Source organism: Propithecus coquereli, unplaced genomic scaffold (genome assembly GCF_000956105.1).
Source record: "Propithecus coquereli isolate 6110/MARCELLA unplaced genomic scaffold, Pcoq_1.0 Scaffold5, whole genome shotgun sequence".
NCBI classification, from domain to species: Eukaryota; Metazoa; Chordata; class Mammalia; order Primates; family Indriidae; genus Propithecus; species Propithecus coquereli.
Window position 1 is genome coordinate 12765433 of NW_012150840.1, and position 27637 is coordinate 12793069.

General features: G+C 46.8%; 1 protein-coding gene across 1 annotated transcript in view; it reads right to left on the bottom strand.

The window, feature by feature from the left end:
- The window catches only part of DPF3 (D4, zinc and double PHD fingers, family 3), a 233774-nt gene that overhangs the window by 6823 nt on the left and 199314 nt on the right, over window positions 1–27637 (bottom strand). The window contains exon 9 of the mRNA XM_012656079.1: window positions 631–743. Coding sequence (XP_012511533.1) covers window positions 631–743 — 113 coding nt within the window. The remainder of the gene's footprint in view (window positions 1–630; window positions 744–27637) is intronic.

Consider the following 27637-nt stretch of genomic DNA (forward strand, 5'->3'; position numbering starts at 1 on the left):
CTGGATATTTGGTTATACTAAGGAATTACTGACTTTTAGGCTATGTTTATATTTTGGTTATTTTTGTTAAAAAAAAAAGAAGTCTTTATCTTTTTGAGATACATATGAAATATTTACAGGTAAAATGATATGGCTGGGATTATAAAACAAGGTTGGACCTGTATTGATCTGTGTTGAAGCTGGTGATAAGGTACATCACCTTCACATTCTCTGCATATATGTTTGAAATTACCCGTAACAAAAAGTATTTTTGAAAATTCTGCATTTATTATATTTTACATTTAGACCGATGAGATCATATACTATGGAATGGTGGAAACAATCAAATACATCCCAACCATAAGCAATGGTCACCATTGTCACTCAATGAACCCCCAACAACTAATGGCCAGGTTGCTCCCAAGTCCCAGGACAGAGGGCAAATGGCCATGAAGGCAGGCCCTGGCGGCCACCTCCTGCATCTCTCCCCATCAGCACAACGAGAACCCAAGGTCTCTGTAGTGCAAGGGTCCCAAAGGTCATGGAAGCAAAGAGCAAGACGGATTGACATTTTTTCCAGGAGCCCAGTGACAATAACCCTGCTTTCCTCTCCACCTTCTTTCTCTCCCACAGAGAAAGCCCCAAACTCACGTCATTCTCCGAGGTCCCACAAAGGATGCAGGATTTGCACTCTATGCACTGCCACTTGTAGGTCTTGACAGCCTCGGTCATGTTCAGGGTGAACTGCAGGCAGGTTGGGTGACCTGGAGGAAGCCAGAAACAGCAGCATTAGGGCCAAAGGGTCTGACCTGTTACCTCTCAAGACCACTAACTGAAAACACATATGCCCAACGTGCAGGGAGGGCAGGGTAGCACTGTTTGGGAAACAAATTGGGGGCCTAAACAGGGCCCTGCCCACACTCCTCACCACCACTCTCAGTTCTATCAGACTGAGGGCAAGAGAGAGAAACAAGTACATTCAATTTCCCTTGTCCTCAGAGCCAGGTGCTCCCATAGGTGTAACCAGTTGATGAGGACAGAAAGTAGTGATCAGAGAGAGTGAGAAAGGTACAGGACACAGGCAGCACCATGAAAGACACCAGCATTATCTTCTAAGCCCCAGCATCAGTTGTGGCAGGAGCAGCACATAAGAGCTATTTGGAGCCAGGCTTTCTGATGTAGGAAGTTGCTCACTCTGCATTGGGGTACCGGTGAGGATGTCGGAAGGATTGTGGAAAGGGCAGTGCTCAGGGGAAGTATGAGGCACTGCGCTGATATCTAGAGTATCCATGCCCACACCCATGAGACTAGCAAAAGTCAAAGCCATCAACAGTGACAGGGACTACAGAAGGAAGCAGTCTGGCAGGGAGGGCCAAGACATGGAGCATAACACCAAACAGCCGGGTCTATTCTAAAAGGAGTGGTCACTGTTCCAATTCTTTTTCTCCATCCCAAGTATCATGTTAGCCAACCCAAAAGCAAAATCAGGGGAGGGACATTAAGCTGTGACCTTAGAGCACACAGCCCCAGTGGACCAACATCTGAGGGTTGGCCTGCAGAGCTGGACTCTGACCTCAGCCCTAGATCACCCAAAAGAGAGACACCTGCAGTGAGAGGACAGTGATCAGCTGTGGAATGTGAAGACCCTTGACCTTCTATGTGGCAGGGATGGGAAACTTGGATGACATTCCCAGGCCTCCCAGTGCTGTGAACCAGAATGGAATCTGCCCAGAGCACCCAGGCCAAAGCCATTACTGACTCTGTCACAAAAGAATTGACAGCTATGCCGAATGCTGGGCATTCACCCTTCTCCAGAGCTCCCAACTCTGCCAAACCCACTACACAGTGCGTGATGTGGCCTCTTTCGTGTGCGGGATTATGTGCTTTAAAGGAGGCTCCTATGGACAGGGGACACTAATTAGGGTTAGCTCCACCAACCTAGTGCCCTCCACAGACAGGATCCCACATGGTACCAACACCCCTTGGCAAAGCCACATCCCAGCAAGACCCCCACTTGCCCCCTTGCAAATCTTCAGAGAGCTGGTTACATCATGGCCATTTGCATGAAATACTGTCTATTCAGTCAACATGAAGACTCTTCAAATTTTGGGCTCCACAGATACAAACCACACTGAGCTATGTCTGAGAGGGTGAGAGTGGGTGTGTGGGGACAGAGGACCCTAGGCAAATGCAGATGGAAGCATCAGGCACAGGGAAGATCCCAAAGCTTGTCAAGGCGGGTGGGTGAAATCATACCTAATGGGTGCAATGTACACTATGTGGCAAATGGGCACACTTATAACTTTGTCTCACGTAGTACAAAAGCAATCCGTTAGCCAAAACATTTGCAGCCCCGTAATATTCTGCAATAACAAAACATAAATAAATAAATAAATAAGCAGAAGCTTGTTGAGGACTTGTTGGGAGCCATGCAACTCAGAGACTCCCATAGCTCTGAACTAATAACCCTCTCAAGTTGACAACACAGCAGTGGTCCCGAAGAGAAAGAAGCCTTACATTAAAAGCCTGGATGAGTAGCCAGCTGATATTCTTGAAAGCATCTCAGCGATCTAAGGGCACTAGCCAGGGCTGTCCCCTACTCCAATCTCTCAGAGAGAACACTGGGATGGGAACAGGGGAGGAAGTATCAGTTGGGGTCTCTGGGTGGTGGGGGCCACAGATGCCCAGGTTCTCTGACAGGGCCCCACTGGGAAGGATGAAGAGGAGGTCACGGTGCAAATACCCACAAAGGCAAGTGGACTTTGCCCAGTTCCGTGGCCTCAGGACACCCCAGCCACAACCAGCCAGCTTGTAATAACTGGTCACTGACTTACCAAGTATTTCCTGAGCACCTGCTAGGCCAGCCATTGTGCCGGACAGAAAAGATACAGTGGTGAGAAGACACTTCGAGCCCTTCTAGTCTAGCCAAAGAGACCTCAAATTAACAAACTATACACACACCTAGTAGTGCCAGTTGTGTGAGTGGTGCCATGAAGGAAAAGCATAATTGGCAAAGAAAACAAATAACCGGAGAAGCTAACTGAGTCTGAGATGACAAGGACACCTTCCCTGAGGAAGGTCTCTAGGCTGATGCCTGGCAGACGAGCAGGAGTTAGCTGAGTGGGAGGGGGGAGAATTCCAAGTAAGGGGAACGGCATACGTGGAGCCTCTGAGCAGTGCGGGAGCGCCAAATACCACAGGAAGAGAAAGGCTGGTGAGCAGAGGCTTGGGAAGCAAAGGGAGAGCGGAAAGATGTGGCTGGAACCAGGCTACACAGGCCCTTGCAGCCCTTATTTAAGGTTCTGGGGCTTTAAAATCATTAAAGGCTTTTAGGCGAGGCAGTAACTGGATCACATTGTGTTTTTAAAGGAGGTTTCTTTAGCATGAGGGAAAGTTGGGGTGATGAAGCCATTCTGTATCTTGATTGTGGTGGTGAGTACATATGGGATGAGACTGCATACAACTATACACATACATCCATTAACACATACGTACATGTGTACGTGTGCATGTAAAGCCAGTAAAATCTGAATAAGGCCTATGATTTCATCAATGGCATTGCCTGGTTTCAATATTTTACTATGGTTATGTAAGCTGTTACCATCAGGGGAAACAGGGTGAAGGGTGCATGGGACTTCTCTGTAATACATTTTACAACTTTCTGTGAAGCTATAATTATATCAAAATAAATAGCTTAAAACATTTTTTTAAAATAAGAAAACCTCAAATACAAATTTAATCAAGAGGGAAGGAAGGAAGGAAGGGAGGAAGGAAGGAAAGGACAGCCAGCTATCTAGGGAAAGAATTGGCTGGGGGGTGGGAGGATGCAGAGAGGCAAGAATCGTTGCCAGGAAACTAGTTAGGAGGCTGATGCAGCTACCAGGAGAGAGACAAGAATGATTAGACTAAGGTGGGAATTTGAGAAATATTAAAAAAAAATTGACAAGACTTGACCATTGTTTGAATATTGGGAATGTAGAAAAGTGATGAGAAATATTGCCAAGTTTCTGACCCTAAAACCTAGGTAGATTTCAGTGAAACTGACTCAGGTGAGGAAGACTATAGAAAGATAATAGGGACCGAAAGGAGGAAAGGACTCATTCTGTGTTGAGCAGGTTAAATTTGACAAGACTATGAGACTTCCAGTGGAAATGTCAAGTGGATGCCTGGGTTCAAAAGAAAAGTATAATCTAGAGATAGAAATTTCGGAGTTTTGCTAAACGGGCAGTAATCAGAACCATGAGAATTAATGACATTATCTAGGGAAAAGGGAACCAGGGGAGAAAGGAAGAAGACAGAAGAAAGGAGAATACAGAAAAGGGTCTAGGACTAAACTTTGAGGAACTCAGCTACTTAAAGATCAAAAGAAAGAACCAGTCAAGGACACTGAGAATGGCCAGAGAGTAAGAAGCAAATCAGGCAAGGATGGGGTCACAGTGGCCAAAAGAAGAGATTTCGAGAAGGAGAAGGTGGTCCGCTGTGCTGACTGCCACAGGTTCTGAGGTTTGTCATTGATCACTACAGACCCTGAGTGAGGAAGCGTTGATAGATCAGAGCAAAAGCTGCCCGACTAATATTTAATAATAACACCCTTCAGTAGTGCCATCTTCCTGGGGAAGAAGGTCAGCACACTCCAGAGCATGACAGGGAACTCAGCGGCCAACTGTGCATCTGGAACTGTGCCCATGTGTGTGCTTCATGCATCCAGCAGCACTCTGCGGGAATGTTTATTGAGAGCCAACTCTGTGTCCAAGTCTCTTAGACCACTGTGCTAAGTGAGCTCGGAAAAATGGTAGCAAGTGGGTTTGGGAAACTCCTGTTTAAAGTCACTGAAAAAAAATCCCATGGGCTTTTCTGTGTTCCCATCTTGAGAAAGTCATCAGCTTCCCAAAGACTTACAACCCCGAGGGAGGGGAACGAAGCCCACACAGCCTCCAGCCCCTGGTAAAATGCAGGACTGCTACAGAGCTCCGCCTCCCCAGAACTCAAAACATCACTCAAATGCAAGAGGAAAGCAAGGGATGGAAATATTTTTGCAACTTATGAGCCAGGAAGGTGAGGCACAAAAAGTTAAGTCACCCAAGCAGCCACCAGCAGGTGTCAAAAACTGTGCCCAGAACTAAATCCTCCTGTCTGTACCACCATAACAGGTTGGCTATCTGTTACTTGCCTCCAAAAACTGGAAAAATCATTTGCCAGATAGAACTGCAAGAAGGACTTCTTATCTACCATGGAAATGACTCAAATAATGCACACCGTGGGACAAAAGGAAAAGTTTCTAAGGAAGTGGTAGAAGCCCATTTCTAAGTTTCACTGCTAGAACCCCTTATTTTTGCCCAGAACTAATTCTGAAACTCCTTGAAAGTAAGAGAATAACAGATTGAATCTTTCCAATTCAAGGGTGGAAGAAAAAAAGAGGCACATTGCTGTAAAGCAATTTACTTATGGTCACTTGCTACTTGAGGAGTCCTATCTTTATCTCTCTTGTAAAGTTAAAAGTCATTCTCTAATGTACTTGGAAACTTAGATTTTTCATCTAGTTTTCTTAAAGCAAGGAATACCTATATTGCTATTTAAATAGCCCAGTGTTGTGGAGGGGAGACAACTCTTCCCTGGTCCCCTTGGGTGCAATGATTCAACAGAACATTTATAAGGTTCCAATTACTAAAATGAACTTAGAAAGTGGTGCAGTGTGCATGATTCATCTCAGCCCAACCATTAAAAATCAAGTCCTTCCTGAGTGTTCCTCTAAATTCATTGTATCAGGAGGTTCAGTAAACCTCCTGCCCACTTGTTTAGTTGGTTCAGTAGTCAACTTGGGGTAAAGAGGTATTCCTAATCCCTTCCAGCCATAACCTCTTCCAGAACTGACCTCAATCCTCCCTAGAGGTTGAAACAGGACATGTTGCCCATGGCCACTAACTGCTGGACTGGGCTTTCAGGTGATCGGGATGTGGCTTCAGGGTGCCATTTGAGCAGATGGGAAGAAAAGGGAAACTAGCAGTCGTAGGAAACTTCTCAGACAGGAGAAGCTAGTCCGTGAGGCTGGCAGTACCCGGTGTTCATGACACCACAGTCTACTGAGCTCAGTAGAAGGGAGAAGGCAGGCGTCTGAGAGCACTGACTGCTGCTTTGCCACTGGAAGGACACATCTCATGCCTTTACAGAACACGTGTGCACAGATGCTGAGAATGTTCATGGGATAGCAAAATGGGATTTGAGGGTATTTGAGCGAGAAGGCATGGAGATAAATATCCAGGCAAAATCAGTGCTTAGTTTCATATTCACAGCTGCCTGTTTCTATGATACCGGTACTCAATAACCCCCACATATGGATATTCCCAACCTTTTCAGGCAGAAAATATCTAAATATACCTTTGGATTGAGCTCACATTATGATTGTGACTTAGAAGCTAACCTAAGTCATTAACTAGTCAATGTCCTCTATAGATATTCAGCACAGTGAGAGAAACAGCTCATTTCAAGAAACCCTGGGCAAAAAGAATATACAAACTGCTATGACATGTGTCTCTTACTTTATGATCCTTATTAAAAGAGTGTTTTATTTCATTATCGCTAATATTTAATTTGGACGAGGCTAAGCCACATTGCTGATTAAATTAGAGCTCTAGGAAAAAAGAGATTATCTTGCTAGGTGTGCGCTGAAAACATAAATAAAACAGATACAAATAACTGTGGAACTAGCATGGTCTATTATTTATCCATGATAAAATTATAAACATCTAATTATATTTTATTACCTTATTTATCAATGTTGATCTCTTAAAAACTAATTTCTCAGGAAAGGAGAACCTAAATATCCATGGTTCTCAGGCAAGTGCAAAACTCAAATTGTGCTCCTTGGTTTCATGCTTGGTTTATAGAAATTGTATTCTATGAAATATGTAGGATCAATTCCAACCTGAAATAGCACCAAAAACAAGTCTCCATGGGCATGCATTAGAAAATAATTTGGCTCAAATTTCTAATAGTTCTCTAAATTCATACACATATAAAACTCTAATATCTACATATTGCAAATATATATACGAAGCTGTCGCTAACGCATTTATGCAAAGTACAGTCAAATCTGAATTGTGCTAAAGAGTAACTTGAGGAGAAAAATAATTGTTAGTTTACTTTGGGAAGCCATCTCATTCAATCAGATCAATTCATTTTCATATTCATTCTCTCTCTCTCTCTCTCCCTACCCTCCTTTCTCCCTGTCCCCATCTATTCACTCTCCTCCACTTTGAGACCCAGCTTGTCAGGTGGAGGGAAGGAGACTCTGAGTCATTATCCTTAATCTATAAAGGGGAAAGGAGTGAACCAATTGTGAGCAATCAAAAATTCAACCTCGGCTGGGCGCGGTGGCTCACGCCTGTAATCCTAGCACTCTGGGAGACCGAGGCGGGCAGATTGTTTGAGCTCAGGAGTTCGAGATCAGCCTGAGCAAGAGCGAGACCCCATCTCTACTAAAAAACAATAGAAAGAAATTATCTGGACAACTAAAAATATATAGAAAAAATTAGCCAGGCATGGTGGTGCATGCCTGTAGTCCCAGCTACCTGGGAGGCTGAGGCAGGAGGATCACTTGAGCCCAGGAGTTTGAGGTTGCTGTGAGCTAGGCTGTCACCACAGCACTCTAGCCCAGGCAAGAGAGTGAGACTCTGTCTCAAAAAAAAAGAATTCAACCTCTTTATTTATATACTATGAGAAGTATGTTAAGCAGGCACTGCTTCTTCACATGGACTATTTCTCAAGCTCTGCTTTGTAAACCTTGTGCAAAGGTCCACGGGTTCACCTCTATCTGCCCCTAGATGTTATTTCTAATGCTGAAGACATCTGCAAATCGATGATCACAATGACATTCAGAAGGCACCTGAATGGCTCCCTTTTTCTCTCACCACTTTTATTGTATGTCACAGAGGATAAAGAAGAGAAAGAGAGTGGAAAGGACAAAGACCAAACAAACAAAAATGCATTAAAAATAAATGATGGCGTGAGCTGTGGCTGTCTTGTGCTTAGACAAAACACCTTCCTGTGCAGCCAGCTCAATTCCACTTGGAGGTCTACTTATCCTCCCCTCCAGCTGTCAAGGTCTATGGCACCCAGGTACCACATGAGATGCAAACCACAGGGGCTTTTGCACCAGTCACTATTATATATAACCATACAACGCACATTCATACAAGAGCGATAGAAGCACTTTTAATGGGCTAAACAGCTAAGGGCTCATGGTGCCATTCTTAAATGGCCCTAGAAATTCCCCAAGTTTTCATGGTCAATCATAGTCCAAGGTAGAGTCTCCTGGAAGTGGATCTACACCCATCTACAGACCAAGGGACACTGTGGTTGGTCCTCTTAATGGGATAGGGAAGCCTTGATCTGGATTTATGTAACTTACTTGACTGGCCCAGGTTGGGTCCAAGGTACGGCACTAGAAATAGTCACAGTAATGACCCCAGAGCCTCTAATTAGACAGTGCAGATGAGGATCAAAGATAATTTATTCATTTATTCATTCCTTTGATAGTATTTTTTGGATAAATAAATGTGGCAGGCACTCTTTCCTATATACTGGGGATATAGCAGTAAGTGAAATCCAGCCCTGCCCTGATGCCACAATTTGAGATATATTGCAGCATCTGAGTCCTTCGGACAAGCCACTTTGCTTCTCCAGGCATCAGTTTTTCAATATATTAAATTAACAGACTGGAATCTGCTATCCATGAAGCTATGGCTCTCTCTATGCCACCCATACATGGTATTTTTAGAGATCCCTAAGGTTTATACCTTAGGGATAAACAAGCCTTCTAAAGTTTACCAGCTAAAACTCAAAGCGAAAAAAACTAAAGAGGAAATTTAAATAGCCAGTAAGTGCTGCTAGAATTCATGTCAACTTTCCCATGTTGGCCAGCCCAGTCCTAGTCCAATATCAACACTAAAATATGGCCATGACGGAAAGCAAAAGAAATCTAGAAAGCTAAAGCACTTCTCACCAACCACACCACCCACCCCCACGCAGTAAGCTGGGCCTGTACAGATGAGCTGTCAGGAATCCACCGGCAGAGAGAGGCCTTGGGTAAGGTTCCGTCTGTGAGCAATATCAGATCTGGGTTGAGCCGGTTGTGTGACAGTGGCAGATATTGCCAGGAAAGGGGTGGGAGAAAAGGGTCTTCAATATGAGCAACTCAGGTTCACTCTCCTTTCGAATTCTTCGCTGGGATTGTAGATAGCCAGCAACCACCTGCCACAGTGATTCCTGCCCGCGGCGGTATGTGGATGCCACCCTGAATCATCGTCCAGAGTGTGGCATCAGTCTGAGATATGAATCCCTGACTCTGGCTGTGCATCTCAGGCCCCTCTGGACATCAGGGGCGTGTACCCACAGGCTCTGGCTAAAGGCTCTGGGTTTTCTTTCGGAAAGGGAGCCTGGAGAAGAGACTGTTGCTCAGATTGTAGACCCTGTAATCCCTGTGCTTCCTTCTGTCCTGAGTAGGTCCAGGAAGGGTTATAAGATGTCTGCAATTGATGGGTAGCTGGTGGAAAGCAGCAGTGATTAGTCAACACTTGATTGCTGGTGATCCTCCAACTGCTGATCTTCCATGAATTAGAAGATGAATTCATGGGTGATCTAAGTTCTTGGTCATCTGAGGACCTTTGAGGTAGTATTTGCATTTTTTTCTTTCAAAAATATTTCACAGAGTTGTGCTAAATCAAAAGAAAAACAAGATAACTTTCTTGCTTTCCTATTCTTTCCTAGGTGAGACTGGGGAGCAATTGTAGAAATGCCTAGAAGCAGAGGACTGACGGTATGCTCACAAAACTTAGATACTTTGTTTTACATTTTTAAATCATTTTAGTCTAATTTTTAGGGTTCTTCTGACTTTACAATCTACTTTATTATAAAGAAAAAGAATTGTATCTAATTTGACCAAATTCATTGAGCACGTATTAACTGCCAAGAACTGTACTAGGTGCTGTTGTCGAAAAGATGAATGAGACATGAATTCTGCCTTGAGGAGCTCAGTTTGGCAGGTGTGGTAGGCAGCCTCTAGCATGGCCACCAATAATACCCTCCTGGTATTCATACCCTTGTGTAATTCTCTCCCCTGGGATGTCGGTTGGACTTAGTGGCTCACCTCTATTTAGCAGAATAGGCAGAAGTGATGAGATGTCACTTCTAATATTAGGTTATACAAAGACTGTGGCTTTCATCTGCTGCACCCTCTCCTATGCTTTCTTGCTTGCCAGCTCTAAGGGAAGCCAGCTGCTATGCTGTGAGCTGCCCTATGGACAGGTCCGTATGGCTACAAATGAAGGGAGGCCTTAGTCCAACAGCCCAAAAGGAACCAAATCCTGCCAAAACCACATGAGTTGGCTTGGAATTGGATCCTCTCCCAGTTGAGCCTTCAGATGAGACCATAGCCCTGGCTGACAACTTGACATAACCTCATGAGAGACCTTGAGCCAGAGGCACCCGGATAAACCACAGCTAGATTCCTGACCCACAGAAACTATGAGATAGTAAGTGTTCATTGTTTTAAACTGTTAAGTTTTGAGTAATTTATTATGCAGCAAGAGATAACTATTATAGGGAGAGAGACACTTTTTAAAAAAGAAATACAATGTGATAAGGGCTATAATAGGGGAATGAATAAAGTTCTTACGGATGAGGAAGAAATAAATAGTGTTGAGGAGGCTCAGGGAAAGTCCCTGAGAGGAGGTAGCATTTGAGCTGGGCATTGAAGGATAAATAGGAGTTTTCTAAGTAAAAAAAAAAAAAAACAACACACACACAAGAGGAAAGAGCATTACAGGGAAAAGAAAGAGTGGGAAATGTATGGTACATGGCACTTGGGCAAAGCAGAGGAGCTCAAGGAGAGCAGGGACAAGGGGAATGGCATGAGATGATGCCAGGAAGGTATGGGGAAAGATTGTAAAGGGCCTCTTAGGCAGGCATAAGGATCTGAATTTGACTCTGTAAGCAATGAGAGGTTTTTAAGCAGGAATCTGATTTGTTTATACCCATGTTTAGAGAGATGATGCTGGTAGGAAGGCAGAGGGCAGATGTCGTGGACATGGCTGGGGCAGGAGACCAGTTGCAATATCCATTTATTCAATAAATTTTTATTCAGCACTTACAATGTGCCAGGATATGTGCTGAGCAATGACAACCAGACGAAATCCTAGCCTTGTGGATCTTACATTCTAGTGAGGCCATTAGTTCAGGGCAGGCCTAATAATAGTGGGGACAAAAGTAGGAAACATTTGAGAGGTAGAACTGGTCAACAGGACCTGATGCCCACCTGGACACGTGTGCGAGGAAGCAGGAGGAGGCAAAATTGACACCAAGATTCCTAGGTTGGGCCACAGAGTAGCTGATAAAACTGTTAGCAGCAATGGGGACAGAAGGCTGGCAGAGAATAATAATTCAACTTGGGCATATTGCATTTATTGTGCAGATGGGGCATACAGTAGACATGGTGAGAAGATACAGGTCTCCATTCAGGAGACAGGACCAAGATGGAGATACAAATTTAAAAGTCATCAGGTTTGGGTGGTGTGTGAAGCCTGGGAACTTGGTAAGATACTCATGGAGAGACCACAGAGTGAAAGATAAAAAGGACCTAGTTGGAGGTAAGGGGCAGAGTAACCATTGGAACTGAGGGCATCAAAGATTGTCAAGAAGAGAACCACCGAGAAAGCCAGAGACAACGTGGTCAGAAAGGGAGAAGGAGACCCTGAGAGAGGTACCGCACAGTGTTGACAGAAGAAGAAGGCTGGTACCATTGAGTGAGAGATGAAGTAGGATAAGACCCAAAGAGAATGTGTTGCCCTGGGCAAACTATTTATGGTTAGAACTAACACCGTTGCCTTAGGTAGTGGGCCCTCGTGCTCTCTAGATGAACAGATGGTTTCAGCAGCGCGGATGGTGTCCCCACATGATTGCCCTGCCGCAGGCTTTGTCCAGCGTGCTCAAGCTTGGAAGTGCCATATGCAATAGGCTCAGCAACGTTATCTTTACCCAACTCCCTTCATTCACAGCAGGGGCCATATTTTGATGTAGTTTCCAAGGTCAAAGCAAGGCCCTACCAGCCTCAGCTCCTGTCCTTCCCCAGGAGAGGCATTAAGTCCCACCGGAAACCATTTCTTTCCTTCTGACCATGGATTGAAGTTCTTCAGTCCTAGGTGACTGAGCCCTGCCCATGAGGCTGGGGCAGGTCCTGGCGGAGGCTTCTCCCACCACCCCAGAGTGTAGTCCAGCAGGAGCCGTGCAATTCTCCAAGAGGGGATTTGGGGCCGAAGGCAAGAGGAACAGCACTGGGAGCCAGATGGAATGGCCAGGTAAGGATGGATATGTGGCAGGCAGCACTGTTGGGGGCTACGGTGCTTCATAAAAATACCCAAAAATCCTTTGATCCTTGAAAAGAGGTGGAGGCTGCTCCCATCTCCTGGAATGTAGGCTGGACTTAATGACTTGCTTTTTAACAAATACAGTTAAGAGGGTAACAATATGCAACTCTGGAGACTAAGTGATCAAAAGGCACTGTGGTTTCCATTTGATTGTGTGCTCTCTGTCTCTGTGTCTCTGTCTCTCTCTCTCTGATCGCACTCTCTGGAGGAGGCCAGCTGCTGTGTTGTGGGCTGCTCCACAGAAAGGCCCACATGGAGAGAAACTGGGGAAAGCCCTTGTTCAGCCAGCAAAGAACTGAGGCTCTCAGACCAACAGCCTGTGAGGAACTGAGGAGTACCAACATGTGAGTGAGTGTGGAAGCAACTCCTTAAGCCCCAACAGAGTTTTGAGGTAACTGCAGTCCCAACCACCACCTGGACCGCAGGCTCGTGAGACACCCTGCGACAGATCACCCGGCTAAGCCATTCCCAGATTCCTGACCCTCAAAAACCGTGAGACAACAAATGTTTGTAGTTTTGAGCTGCTAAGTTGGGGGCGACTTGTTACACAGCAGTAGTATAACTAATTGATACAATGGCAAAGGAGGAGCACTAAGGGGTCTGATTGGAAGGCTCTAGAAAACCAGACATTGACAGGACTCCCACTTGTGCTCCCAGCCACGAAAAGGGCCAGCACCCGGCTGAGCAATGAAGCAGAAATGGGGATTGGGATTTTATATCATTTCTCTCCTCTATGGAGCATTGTTATTTTTTTAAATGAATCTTCGTTAAAAGAGCTGATAGTGGGAACTAAGGCAACTTAAGTGGCAATGTGGAGAGGACTAAAAAAGGAAGTGAACGAAGGTGGCCCCTCACCACCCACAGCAACATGAGGGCATGCACCTGCGGTCTCCTGGGCCCAGTCCGTGCCCACAGTGTGGCCAGAGGAGATGCACTGCACCAAAGCAGCTGCCTCCTCAGCCTCTGGTCTCGCCCTTGACTCCCCTGTCTCCCCTCCCCCTTCTCTTCCCCTTCCACCTGCATGCACCTGCCTCTCACCCCTACTAGCTTTCCATTTAGGTCTCCTGGAACAAGTACCCAACATTAGAACTTCAGGGGCTTCCCAGAAGTATGGTCCGACTGACACGAGCAGAGCAAGAAGTGCAGCCAGCATTGTGGCCCAAAGAAGGCGGAGCTTGGAGACCTTAATGATCATCGCTCATGACGTTTCCACGTAAGCACCTTTATATTCACTGACTCTTGATTCCCCATAACAATCCTGTGAGGTAGGCAGGGCAGACATGAATATTCCTGATTTACAGATGAAGACATTGAGGCCCAGAACGGCTCAGGCAGGCGGCAAGTAGTGGAGCGAGGCCTGGAATCCACATCTTCACAATCTAGTCCTTTGGTGTTGCGCTACATCCTGTTCCAGGATGGCCGTCCCAGCTCTACTTCAGCTCTTTCCATTAAGCTGTTAAATATAGCAACGTTTTCTCCTTTTTGCACAAGAAGTTTGCTACACCATGGTGATGTAGGTCACTGAATCTCTCTGTGCCTCAGTTTCCTCAATTTGCACCACACAAAGGTGGACTAGCTGTCCCCTAAGGCTGCTTTGGGCCTCACTGTTCCATGCCTTTAGCAAAATCCCTCAGGAAGCCAGCCTCGCGCATGTGAGGCAGGGCATCGAGTCCTTACCATCTGGCAGTGACTAATCCTGGAAAACCCTGGGGAAGAACCGTGCAGGGCTGAGCCAGTCCAGCCCACATAAAGGGCCCTGGAGGCTGCAGGAACTAGGCCAGAGGCCTGTGGGGCATTGCTGGGCTCCGGCTCCCGAGAATCTCAACAGAGGTGCCTCGACCTCAATGGCCACAGCCCCTCGGCCAGTCATTCCCCTTCCCACCTCACAGCCCCACTCGGACGTGCTGGGCCACTTATTCCCACGTGGACCGGCTGTCCAGGCCCTCCCTAGGGCCACCCCAGAGGACTGCCCGTCACCAGCTTTCCCCGTGGTACCTCTGAGAGGAGCACAAAAAGACGTCTGGCATCCAAGGCCGATTTCAAGCCACACCTCCATGACACTGTCAGTCGAGAAAGGACAGGAATGTTCCTTACTCACCTTGTCCCAGAAAGGAACAAAAGAGCACACAGGAAGCGTCCCTTCTGTGCAGTCACCAGACTGTCCTGCAGTCGAGATGCCTCCAACCCCACCCGCCTGGGCCCTCGCGAAGGGTCACTGTCTCCTTTCAATCCTTTTCTCCTGTTCACTCTTCCCCTCCCGATTTCCCCAGGTCACTAATTCACTTTTCAAATTGCAATGGCAGGAGAAGGGAAAATGAGGATGACGATGGTGATGACCAGTTTTCCCCGCCGTCGCTCACCCAGGCTTCTTGAGCCCCTGAGCTCCCCGATGTCCTTCAACACCCTCAGCAGGAGGGTAACAAAAATCTCGCTGAACCAACACTGCTTAAAGGAGAAACATCCTTGGGGCTCCGTGGGAGTACATCAAACCCTGCACCATCTGGCCGTGTATTGCCTCAGCGTTTGCTTCCACCCTCCGTGTGCGGGCGGCCCTAGGTCTGCGCTCATCCTGCGTCTTTGATCACTAAGTCCGACTGATAGGTCTGTTTCCACCAGCCAAATTTTCATCTAAGATTAATCCAACTTTTCCTGACAATCAAACAAATATTTATCCAACAAATTCATGAATGAGAATTGATCTTGCTGTTTACTTAGAAAGCTAGAGGGGCTGACTTTTACATGGGCTTTATTTTTTCCCTCTGGAGAAATTAAAGAGTTGGAATAGTACAAGAGAAAGCAAATCAATGGCTATTTCCAGTTACTAGCATCTGTCTTCGGATTTAATAGAAATGATGCCCTCAGACACATAGTCTATTCAGTCTATTCAGTACAAAAACACCCATCAATATGAGAGTAATGCAGAAGGAGACCCTTTCCTGGTACTTCGTAAATGTAGACAAGAATCTCACAACTGTCTGAAGAGTCACAAAGCCCTTCTGGGTAAGCAGTGATCAACTCCATTCCATAATCAGGAAAACAAAAGCACCAACCATCTCTTAAATGGTCACCTGAGGAATAGGTGTGAAAGAACTAGGAATACATCACCAGAAATCTGACCGCCCTTCAGGGATAGCTAAATATGTAACATATGCACCCCCATTCTATCCCATACTCATGGCAGACATTACCAAGCGATTCAACATTCTCTTCCAATCCACACGGATAAGACCTTAGGATCTTTCTCAACACAGCCTCCAAGCAGCCGTCACTAGTCTATCTATGAGTTTGCATACAAGAGGAAACCTACCTGCTACCTCTGAGCTAGGAGCTATTAGCTTAATAGGTTAAAAGTTTCATATGAGAATTAAGGACTCACACCTTAAGCAGGTCACTGATTAAATATATAACTTCTATTTTCCTTTCTGTGAGTCAGAGATCCTATCAAAACAACTAGGACCCAAACCAAATGGTGGCCTCTTTTGTCGTTAGACTAACAGACAGTATTCCTACAGTCACATACTTTCTTTTTCATAGAAAATCATCTGAGAGACCCTTTCTAAAAAGGGATTTTTCCTTAATGGTGGTTAATATTTTTTCTACTCCATCAGCTAGAAGATATAAACCCACCCCTCCTTAAGTAATTCCCCTGTTTCTCGTTGCCTGCAGCATGAAGTAAGCTTCTTAGCACTGCAAGCCTCTTTGCTGTCTGGCCACAACTGTCTATTTTAGATTCATCTTCTTTCCCCACCTCTGATCCCAACCACTACCACACCCTATGCAACAGTCATGCAGAAAAGTATTTACCATGTCCCTCCCTTGCCCCTCCCCCCAAAAAACAACTGTTCTTTTTGCACTTTGCACTTTTGCACACAAAGGTCTCTCTGTCCCATGGTACTCATTCACAGCCAAACCCGTCAAACAGGTTGTCTACACTCTGGCAACACAAAGTAGGTTCATGGGCTATTAGCACGAGTATCACCTGGGAGCTTGTCACCCCGAATCTGACCTATGGACTTTAAATCTGTCATTTTAAAAAACACCCAGGTGATTCATGTGTATAGTGAATTTCGACATGCACTACCCTAAATTCACTCCCTCTCTTTCTAGGACACCCACTCAGTCTTCATTCTCTCTCATCTGACTTCTCATCTCACCTTTCCACCGAAAACTCCCATCCAATGAGTGAATCCATGAATGCAAATAGGAATAAAAAAATAAATGAACTACCACTTCCACCTTTTATCTGTCCTTGGAACTTCTATTCATTCTTCATATCCCAGCCAAATGACCCCACTTCTATGAAGCTTTCTCTGCATTCCAAGGCAGATGAGGAAACCAAAGTGCTGAGAGGAAGGGGAACCTGCTTAAGGTTGCGCAGCTAAGTGGAGTCCACCTGCCTGCAAGCCCAACGAGTGCTCTCAGCGTCCGCAGTGTACTGCCTTTGGGAATGGCCTCAGAGAGGATGCCTTTGACCCCCCATAGAAGCCCCTCGCCCCCGTCAGGAGGAGAACTCTGTGGCTGGAACCTGGAAGACCAGTCTAACCTTTCATGTGGATGAGGCCCTAGGTGGGCTGATCGTAAGTCAGGTTCCCCTGTTCAAGTTCTTAACCACCCATGCCCACTCTTCACCCAGGTCACTCAATTCCCCTCAAGACCCTTCTCCACTCTCCTCCTTCACACACACATCCCAAGCATCCATCTCTCTCACTCTCCTTGCCTCCATGGGGAATTTTTCCTTTGGAGAACAAGGACCTCAGAGTGGAAATGGCAGTCACTGGTGTCCCCATTTCTCCAAGCCACAGCAAAGCCATTGTGGTGACCCAGTGGCTCTCAACCTTCAGAGTGCAGAAGAGTCACCAGGGGAGATGTTTTAAACATGCAGATTCCTCAACTACAAAGCTTCTAATTCACCTGCACTGGAGTGGGTAGGAATCTGTCTCTTTAGCTAGTGCTCTGACGTGATCTGATGCAGGTGGTCCTGGGCCACATTTGGAGACCCTCTGTCCCCTCAGCCTCTCCTGGAGGCTCCTGCACATCGGCAAGCTATGCTATGATGCAGACGTGTGGGACCGTGGCCAAGTCCACCGACCATTCTGATCCTGAGTCCGCCCTGGTCAGTGAAGGCTCAAAAGCCTTTCCCGCCCACCTCATCCTTCTATTGTGAGCATCAAGGCCATAGGGGATGTGCTACTGCTTTGTTAAACTGGAAAACACTTAAAAATAAAAAAGGCAAGGTTTACCACTCTCCTGCTTTATTTTGGCACCATCAAACCTCCATTGCCATTCCCAGAAATTCTGTATTTCTCTCAACCTCACAGCCTGCTGTCAACATACCCTTAAGTGTTTCAGACAGGCTTGTGATTTTTGGATGCAAAGAACATCAGTTCACACTGGCCAGTGTCCAGGCATAAGCTGTCTTCCTGATAGCAGTTCTGTCTGCCAGAGACCTGTGTGTCTCCTCATAAACAGGAGGTCTTAACTTCCTCTCAGCACTTGCAACAGGCACCATACACTCCTCAAGATAAGGCGTTTTAGAAGACAAAGCATTTAGAATATTTCCTTTGTATTATTAAGAACAAACACAAATTGCCCATCCCAGTGTTTGTAGGACTGATCCAACCAGAGTAGGAAAGATTTAATTAAGATAGATTTAAGATACAGTTTCCATTGTGTCGTCATGAACCTTTGAATATCTTTGCAACCTAATTCGATTGCACTCATTAAATGATGAATGGATTACACAGCCCCAGAACAAGCATTGCTTTTTGCCATTTTCTATTTTAGTGTCTATTCAACTATTTTAAGAGAAATATACCAAAAGGGGACAGCTAGTACTAGCGAGCTTGGTCCTAACTTATTGGGGGTGGTGAGGCAGATATCATCAATTCTCTAATCTCATGGAGAGCTCCAATCCACCGACTCTACCCTTCTCACCATAGACCGCCCCTCACGCCACCACTTCTCACATACGCATCTTGGATTCCATACCCATCCTCGCGTGTATCTTCTTACCCCTCTATCCCTCTCTCCTACTTTTCCAACTCTCCACCTATTCTGCACCTGTACCCAGCAGAGAAAAATACAGCACTGTGCTGAGCAGTCATAGATCTTGGCAGTGCCCCCATGTTACCCAGTCGAAGCACTCTCCCAAATCTCCCATACCTCATACCTCTTCCTCACACTCTCCTTATTTAGTTGAAAAGTATGTAAGCAATCAGAAGAAAACTATCTCATCTTCTCCACACCACATCTGCCCCTTCACCTGGGCCCCTACTCTGGCCTCCCTCCAGTTTCTAAGAATGAATGGTCCCAGCTCCTACTCAACGCCCATCTCCCACTTGCACCAGGATCCCAACCTCTCCCCCTGGGCACTTTGTTCCTGCTGTCCTCCCCTCTTGCGTCGTCATCATCTCTCTCTCCAGCGGGCCATTCTGCCAGCACACAGATATGCTGTGAAAGCGCCCGTCTCTCCAAGAGACCCATCCTGACACAGCATTCCCCCCACTGAGCGCCCAGTTCCTCTGCTCCTCCTTTCAGCACAACTCGAAAGGGCCAGTTCTCTCCACCCCTCCTCTCCACGCACTCTCTCCTCCACACGCTCGCCTGGTTCTGCTCCTACCTCCCTGGCCGCCCCTTCTCCCTTACTCTCAACTCTGCTTTTTATCTAGTTAGGCTCACGTCCCCTAAATATTGTCTATACGCTTATAATGCTAAAATGTATACCTCCAGTAGGAAACTCTCCCTGAATTCCAGACTAGTAATCCACGGGCTATGGTGGTTGGGAACCCAAAGAACAGAAAGTAAGAAAGAGCCAAGATAGAGAAGGATTTGGGGGGAAAAAATCCCATCTTAAGAGGTAGTGGGGACCCTGCCAGCCCGGACGGGAGCCTTTGGTTGGGTGGCTGTGGCACCATCCTGGAGGCAGGACGGAGAACTCACAGCAAGCGGAAAATTAGCTGGATGGCACCAGCCTTAGGAACTGCCAAGGTGCACTTTGGATTATTAATAAGTAAAGAAAAGAGGTCACGGCAGTTTCCAGAACAGTGGGAACAGAGAGGAGTGACAGAGTGAGAAGAGGAAGAAGGAGACAAAGAAAGAAGATGGGAGATAAAGAAGGAGCCAGAAGGAAGGGGTGAAAGGATGAGAATAAGAGCTGGGAAAAGAGATTTGGGTCCTTACTTATTCAGGAGGCACAACCAGAATTCTGGCTGAATTCTTTTTTTTTTTTTTTTTTTTTGAGACAGAGTCTCACTGTGTTGCCTGGGCTGGAGTGAGTGCCGTGGCGTCATCCTAGCTCACAGCAACCTCAAACTCCTGGGCTCAAGCGATCCTTCTGCCTCAGCCTCCCGAGTAGCTGGGACTACAGACATGCGCCACCATGCCCGGCTAATTTTTTCTATATATTTTTAGTTGTCCGATTAATTTCTTTCTATTTTTAGTAGAGACGGGGTCTCGCTCTTGCTCAGGCTGGTCTCGAACTCCTGAGCTCAAACAATCCACCTGCCTCAGCCTCCCAGAGTGCTAGGATTACAGGCGTGAGCCACCGCGCCCGGCCTGGCTGAATTCTTAAAAAGATGCAGAAACTGAATTCCCTGACTCATCCCTAGAGGGGTATTAGGACTAATAATACTAATAGCTACAATTTAATGAGGTGCTCCCTATGTGCTAGGCACTTTAGACACACTTCCTCATTTAACCCTTAAAACAATCTGTAACTCAGGTATTACTGTCCCCATTTTACAGAGGAAGAAGCTGAAGCTCAGAACAATTAAGTCACTTACTTAAGACAACCCGGGAAGGGGCTGGCAGAGGCAGGATGCAAACCCACATCTTATTCCAACACGCACATGGGTAACCACCATTCCACTAGGCCACAGGACGCCATGGTGGGGGAAGACCCTTCCCCAGACACGAGGAGCCACAGGGGTGGGTAGGGTCCCTGCTGGAGGGCCGGGCAGAACATGCCCCACCTGTGCTGGTGGCCCACCTTCCCCTCCACCGTGCTCCTGCCCCTTCACACTCCAGGTGCCCTTGAGGAGGACTCAGAGGGCAGCCTGGGGATGAGGGGAACTGTTCATCCCAGCCCTAAAAGCTTATCTCAGATCCGGATTAAAGGCACTCCCAGAACTACCCTAGGGCAAAACCAGGTCAAGGCCACCTTCAAAGCCCGCCCCCACAGAGGTAAAGGTGAGGAACTAGAAAAGGCAAAGGAGTTAAGAAACAGCCTGGATAAAGGGGCCAGCTGGAAGAGGAGGCCTTGCTAGGAAGAGAGCACTCAGCTGGGAGTCCGGGAGCTCCGAGATCTTGGCAATGACTCTCCTATGCCTCCGTGTCCTCCTCTATCCGACCAGCTCCAGGGCCTGCTTCTCTGCACCCAATAGCCGAGGATGGGGTGGCACTAGTGGCCCACACAGCCTCGTCCGGAATGGGTCCGGCCCCTGGGACGATGGGGCCTGACCTCTGCGAAGCCAGAGGTGGGAGAGACCAGGGGTTCCCTGCACACGCGCACCCCACAGGTGTCCTGGATCCGCACAGATGGCCCGTCTCACTCCACCCATGCTCTCCATCTGCCTCTTCAGTCAGGGCGAGAGGTAGGGGGGTCAGAGGGAATCACAGGTGTGGGCCAACCAAGAGGACAAAGGAGGCATCTGCTTCTAAGACATGATTACCAGGGGGTGGAGGGTGATATAAAATGCCATCTCCCCTCCACAGACCCCCGTAACAGTGCCTGAAATTTCCACCACTGAAGTTGCTCCAGTGGCTTAAAAATCAGACTTCCAAAACTCCGCAGTTAAAATGAAAACCAGCTTCTCAAAGAGGATAACACTATCACAGCTTCCTTACTTGACCAATTCAGACACTATTGGAATCAGAGGGAGTCCTGGAGACCACCCAGTCCAACCCCTTCTTTACACACAGGAGGAAACCGAGGCCCTTAAAGGTGAAGCAATTTGCCCAAGGTCACAGGGCAAGGTGGCAGCAGGGCTGGGACACTAACCAGGTCTCCTAAGTCCACAGTGTGGCCCCAGCCCCTGAGGGGGGTGGCCCAGGGTGCAGAGTGGTCTAGAATCTTGGCATCCTGCTCCTGCAGCTGCCCTTCTCCTGCTCAGACACCACAGCAAGCAAGAGCCCTGGGGCCCGGCCAGCTGACCGACTCCTCCCTGACCCTGCCTTCCAGAAGCATGAATGCAGATCAGAATCCCAGGGCCAAAATAATCCCGGGTACTGTCTGCTCTGCACCCAGCTCTCTTTTTCCCAGCCTCCTGGGAGGGAGCAGTTTCCAGAAGGGACAGCTCTAAAACCTTTTACAAAAAGGAGACCTATGCAGCACGCCTCCATTTGGGCAATGGGGGTGAGGCAGGAAGACAGAAGGATAGAAAAAGAAAGCAACTTTTTAAGGCAAAACCCCAACAAAAAGGCAACCCGGAAACTTCAAAAAGAACCGAACAAAAACAAGGTGGAATCAATAAGGAAAAAAAAGGAAGCCGAAATTCCTTTGAAAGAAAAAAAACAAAAGAAGCCCGGGGCCCTAAAAAGAAGGAAAAAAAAGCAAAAAAATCCAAGGAAAGGAAGAGTATCCTGCCTGAGACTGAGAGAGGGCTCTCTGCTCCCTCCCTGACAGGCTCACAGCCACCCAAAATGGGCCTGCGGAGTTGCCCACCATCGGGGCGCCTGGCCAGGGAAGCTGCCTCTTTCCAACCACCCAGCCCGTCCTTGCTGGGGCTGGTCATTAGCACACTGGCTTAGCCCTGCCCGACCAGCCAACAGACAGCGGGACTCGCAGCCAGGACGGAGTCTCCCAGTGGCCTGCAGGACTCTTGTTACTGCAGGAAAAGTAAGGTCCCCCAGAGGAAGCTGGATGAGAGGAAAAAAAAATGAACAGAAGCCCACAGCCTTTGGTTTAAGGGGGAAACAGGAGGTGCAGGAGAGGTCCCCCTCCCTGGACAATGGCAGAAAAAGGAGAGGAAGAATAGTCTCTGAAGTCAACCAGACGTGTGCGTTTGCCTGATCTTGGGCAAGCCCCTTAACCTTTCTCAATCCCAGCTCCCCGGCTGCAGCAGGGGGACAGCCCCCACCTCACAAGGTTTTTAAAGGAGACAGTGAGGTAGAGACCCTGCGGTAACATGCAGTTGACACTCAGAGAGCCTGGTTCCCTTTCTCGCCCTTAGAACACAGAGCAGGCTCCCCCTGGCCCAGAGGCCAAGCCCTGGGGACTCTTCCCCAAGTGAGCCCTGGAACAAGGCAGAGGCGCCTTCCCCGCGAAGCTCTCCAGGGTCAGAGAGAGGAAGGTGGGCCCATGGCTGGTGGGCTGACTCACTTGGCCAACCATCCTTAATTTCCCTCTTCACATTTTGGGAGCCCTGCAGCGCTCTTTCCCCGAATAAGCATGCAGCGGGAATGAGCCGTGATTACCATGGCAGACAGACCAGAAATGGGGGTTGCAGGGTGCTGCAGAGATCTTTCTGGAATTAATGCAGGAAGAGCAGGGAGGCAAGATCTCTCCCCTTGACCACCCGGCAGGCAGGGACTTCCTTTAGAGCCAACCTTCTTAACCGCTGCAGGGCAAAGTCCACTCTGAGGGTGGCTGCGTATACCTCACACGGCCCTCAGGGGCAAGACCTGGGGTGTTTCTGCGGAGGGCACAGTATGCGGCATTCAAGCCAGTATGTAGGTAACATCGGTGGGCGCATAAAATAGAAAGTCGCCCCATTGCACTGTTAACGCTGGGCCCCAGAAGGCAGGCTATCCCCGACCTACATAAACAGGAGAGAGAGTTTGCAAGGGTTTGGCGAGACAGCGCTGTGCACATGGTGGAGTGAGGCGCAGGGTCAGTCTGGAGGCCCATACCCACTTGTTTTTCCTTTCCTCAGAGGGAAGGCGGATATTCTTCTATTGTGGGTTTCAATTCTGTGCTGTCGAATAACCTTTTTAGTTCAGTGCTCCGCCACTTTCAGCCATGCGTAAGCCGGACAGTTGTCACTGATCATTACAAGGAGTAACATGCAGTGGCCAATGCACGAACGCAAACATCCGAAGGAAGATGCCAGTCTAGTCTGGCCCTGCCACTTCTGCATAGCTTTGGCCGAGTCACTTCACCCCTCAAGTGTACGTCTACTCATCTGCTAAGTGGGACAGTAACTTCTGACAGGGCTGCCAGGAAGATCACACTGAGAGTGCAGCGGTGATTATTTAGCATGTCAGGAAGCGCCAGCCGCTCTTGGCCACTGTGGAGAAGATGGCCCGCATCCTCGGGACTCAACGATCCACACTCCGCACACACGGCTGCACCTCCTTCAGCCTCAGGGGCCAGCAAGGACCCCATCCACACGGCGACGTGGGGAGAGAAGGGAGTCGGTGACAGAAATGGAAGTGAGGACTCAGGGACTGCCAGCCCAAGACTTCTCGATTCCTCCAAGATGCGAACCAGCCATCTAGACAGTCAGACCGCACCGCCAGCATCTAAACCTGGTTTCCTCTCTTTTCCTCACATCCCGCTCAGTGACCTATTAGCCTAAAGGGTATTTTTTCAAACAAGCCCTTTTCCAACTTGACTAGGAGAACAATCAGATTCTGATCTCTACGTTAAATTGGTCTCTCAGATATAAAGCTCTCTGGAGCCAACCAGCCTCTCTGGGTATCCTCTACTCCTCCCAAATGCACTGCAAACCAGCAGGGAGTGTAATAGCAGTTTCTCTGGTTTCAGAATAATAATTGGTGGGAAATGCCCATGGAACCGGAACCGCCAGATTTGGCACCAGCGAGATGATCATTTCATCAGCTGCACAAGTAGCACACAGGAGACAGGAGAAACTGGGTTCTGTCGCCACACCTACACCGAGCACGGATGCCGATCACTTCTTTTCCCCACGAGGGCTGGCATCTTACAGTCACAACAGGATCAGAGGCAAGCGGTAGGGAAGGGCAGACAAACCCAACTTCTTGACGTGCCCAGGTCAGCTGTCCCCACAGAATCATCCTAAACATCACATCCATCCTGCTCAAGAGCTCACGACGGGCCCTCCTTCCTACTGCTGCTAACTCCTTTGTTGTGGATCAAGCCCCAGCACAGTGTGGACGCTGGTAACATGCCCACGGCGCCCCACACAGCCCAGGATCTTCCTTCCCCTCCAGTCAGGCTCGTCTCTGCTCTGGCTCCAAAGCTCCTGTGCCCACCCGCACTTCGGAGCTTCTGCGCAGTCCTTCCTACTGCTGCTTTCACTGCCATCTCTTCGTCCACCCCAGCTCCACTCCTCTTGCTATGAAGTCTTCCCCACTATTCCAACCTACACTGCTAACTCCCCTTACTGACCCTGTCTGTCACTCACATTTTGCACCAACGTGGCACTTAGATATAAATGATCTTGTCTTGAATAATATGCTCTGTAAAATAGGAATAATGGTCTTAACCCAAAAGGGCTGTATATGGCTTTAACAAGCTAACCTCTATAAAAAGCCTAGACCTGGTAATATCCCCCAAAAAGTTTGTCCCAGTTCCTCTTTGCTTCTCTTTTATGTTTTTAGCACATTATTGCAACATAGAAGACATTCAATAAATTCTTGATTAATTGATCAGTAGCAAAAAGCAAACCAATAACTGGAGGATCATCATACAAAGTAACAGCATGTGGTCAACACATATTGATCTGTTTTTCGATAATGGACAAAAGGTTGAAATCTACAGAGGGTAAAACAATCTATTTTAACTGAAGAAGTTTTTAGGATTACAAACTGCCAGTCTCTCTGTACCCATAACTCAGCCAAGCAGAAGTTTCAGCATAAATGTTCATGCTAGCAATTCATCCTTCATTCTTTCGTACACCCCCAAACTCTGTTATATTTTTGGTCCACAGAAAGTTCACTTCACATGCTAAAGGTAGTATAATCCTTGCTACTTCTTTAAATCAAACGCACAGCAAAATTATTCTGTAGGAGTTCTTTTCAAAGTTATTTAGAAAGAATGCTGATCACTTCTTTTCCCAAGCAGAATTTTTGTCATTTATATATACACATTACATACGTGTAAACATAATTATATATAATTAACTTTGTTTTCTAATAAGATCTTTCCTCCCTCGCTGAGTTGGAGAGAAAGTAGTAGACAACCATGAATATTAGTGAGGTCATTCGACCAAAATCAAACTGAGAATACTATCCAGGTCCTATGAGCAAGTATGAATTCCATGCACCAAGGATGTTGGATAAGGTGGTGTCCAGTGAGATGAGAACTCAGGTGGTGTTTTCAGCAGGACCACTTTCACCTGCGGCCTTTGGGGCTTACTGTCCTTTTCAGCTGCTTCTCCCCGTTCCTTTTTCACATACTTGGCATTTCTCTGGAGGACAATGTCTCATCAATGCACCCACTTTTCAGCTGGTATCTAACGCTACCAAAACAATGGAAGTCAACAAAAGGCTTGGGACAATGCTTCAGGATGAATAGGAGCAAGCCTAGAGATGTCATTTTAGTGAGTGACCATAATACATGTCTGTGGAACTAATTTTCCCACATCTTGCCATTCCCTGGTGGTGAGTTAGGCACCAGCTCCGTCAGGTTATGTAGCTACAATTCAAAGCATTACAGAGCTAGACAGGACCCCAAGAGGTCATCTAGCCCATGCCCCTAACTCCACATGGGAAAAATGTTTGGCTATCAGTGAGCTCCACATCAGCCTCAACAGTCTAAAATTCTTGGTGTCAAAAGAACTGTTTGTCTATCTAAGTTCCAAGGTGCTTCCTCTGTCCTTTTTGGAGACCAAAAGAGATTGGTCAGCGTTTTTTCCTCAATGATACACATAACAAAAGCTATTAAGTGCCCCCCAATTTCTTGTCCCTAAATTAAACAACCCCAAGTCACTAAACCCTTCCTTAAAAGGTTTATTGCTTATCCCATTAAACACATTGTTAATAATCTTTTCTGCACTTTTTGGATTTTCCACAGTCTTTTTCAGCTAATTTGAACAGTGATGTCAAATATTAAATAGAGCTGGAGAATCTCTTTCCAGCCCTTGTACATTATTCCCAGTTTAACACAGCTTGGTATAATGCTTTCTTAAAAATAAACAACACGAAACTTTGGCTAGTGTTCCACTAGGACTTCCAGATCTATCTCAGCTATAATTATGCCATGCCAAGTGATGACAGGTTAACATAATTGGATAAATCAGTTTGATGTTAAACCATTTATAACCATGGTCATCACCTCTCAACAAAGTATTTCCTATTCTGCAGTAAAGAAACATCAGATAACCAAGAGATGTGTGCCGCTCATACATTTATGTAAAATACAAAACTTAGTATTTTCCAACTTTCAATCTGAAGACTCTTTCTCCTCCTAGTCTATGCCCAAAAACTGACTTCTGGGTGACCTCATACACGATCACAGGGTGGAGCTTGGAGAAAATGGAGCAGACATTTAACATGCTGATCCCAAACACTGTCCCTTTTCAGGAAACTTGGAGTCAACTTGGGAACTTACCAATAAACACACTAAATAGTACTCTGAGGTCTGAAAGTCACTGATCCTCTCAAATCCACTAAAGAGAATCTGTTCAATTAATGTGGCTTGGCTGCTGCCACATACCATGACCAGCTCATAGACCACCTTTCAGGATCATCCCATGTTCAGTTAGTAGGAAGGTTTCAATTCAGTAGTAGGACTGGTATCGGGAATCTCTACCATCCAAGGAAGAATTTTTTTCCTATTGGTTGTTTTGGGAGGTGAAGTAGAAAGTTGGGAAAGTATTACAATTCTGAATATGACTGTAAGAATCTGATTCTTGGGAAGAAATACATCTCAGCAACATCCCATAATTAATTATTTCATGGAGCCACAGCCATTAAAGGATCAGTGCTCACCAGAAAGAGACCATTTCTTTACCTGCCACAACTCCACACCTCCCACATTGGGCTCTACTAAATGTCCTTCATCATCTGTCACATACAGATGAAACTCTGCCATCTAGGTTCACTTATCCCATAGGACTCATTTGCCTTTTTTCACAGTTAAGCTGCTAGAGATGAATAATATTAGTCATCATGTCCCCAAGAGTCATTGTTATATATGGCTGGATTGTTCACAGATACTGTGGGTAAACATTACACTACTATAGTTTGGACTCAGCACCAAAACTAGAAAACCTAGTAGAGAACTTTCTAAACTCCTATGGTGGGATTTTTTTGGCTCTGAAACATTTTTGCATTTGGCCTCAAAACAGCTTACTTTAACTGATCATAAAATGCAC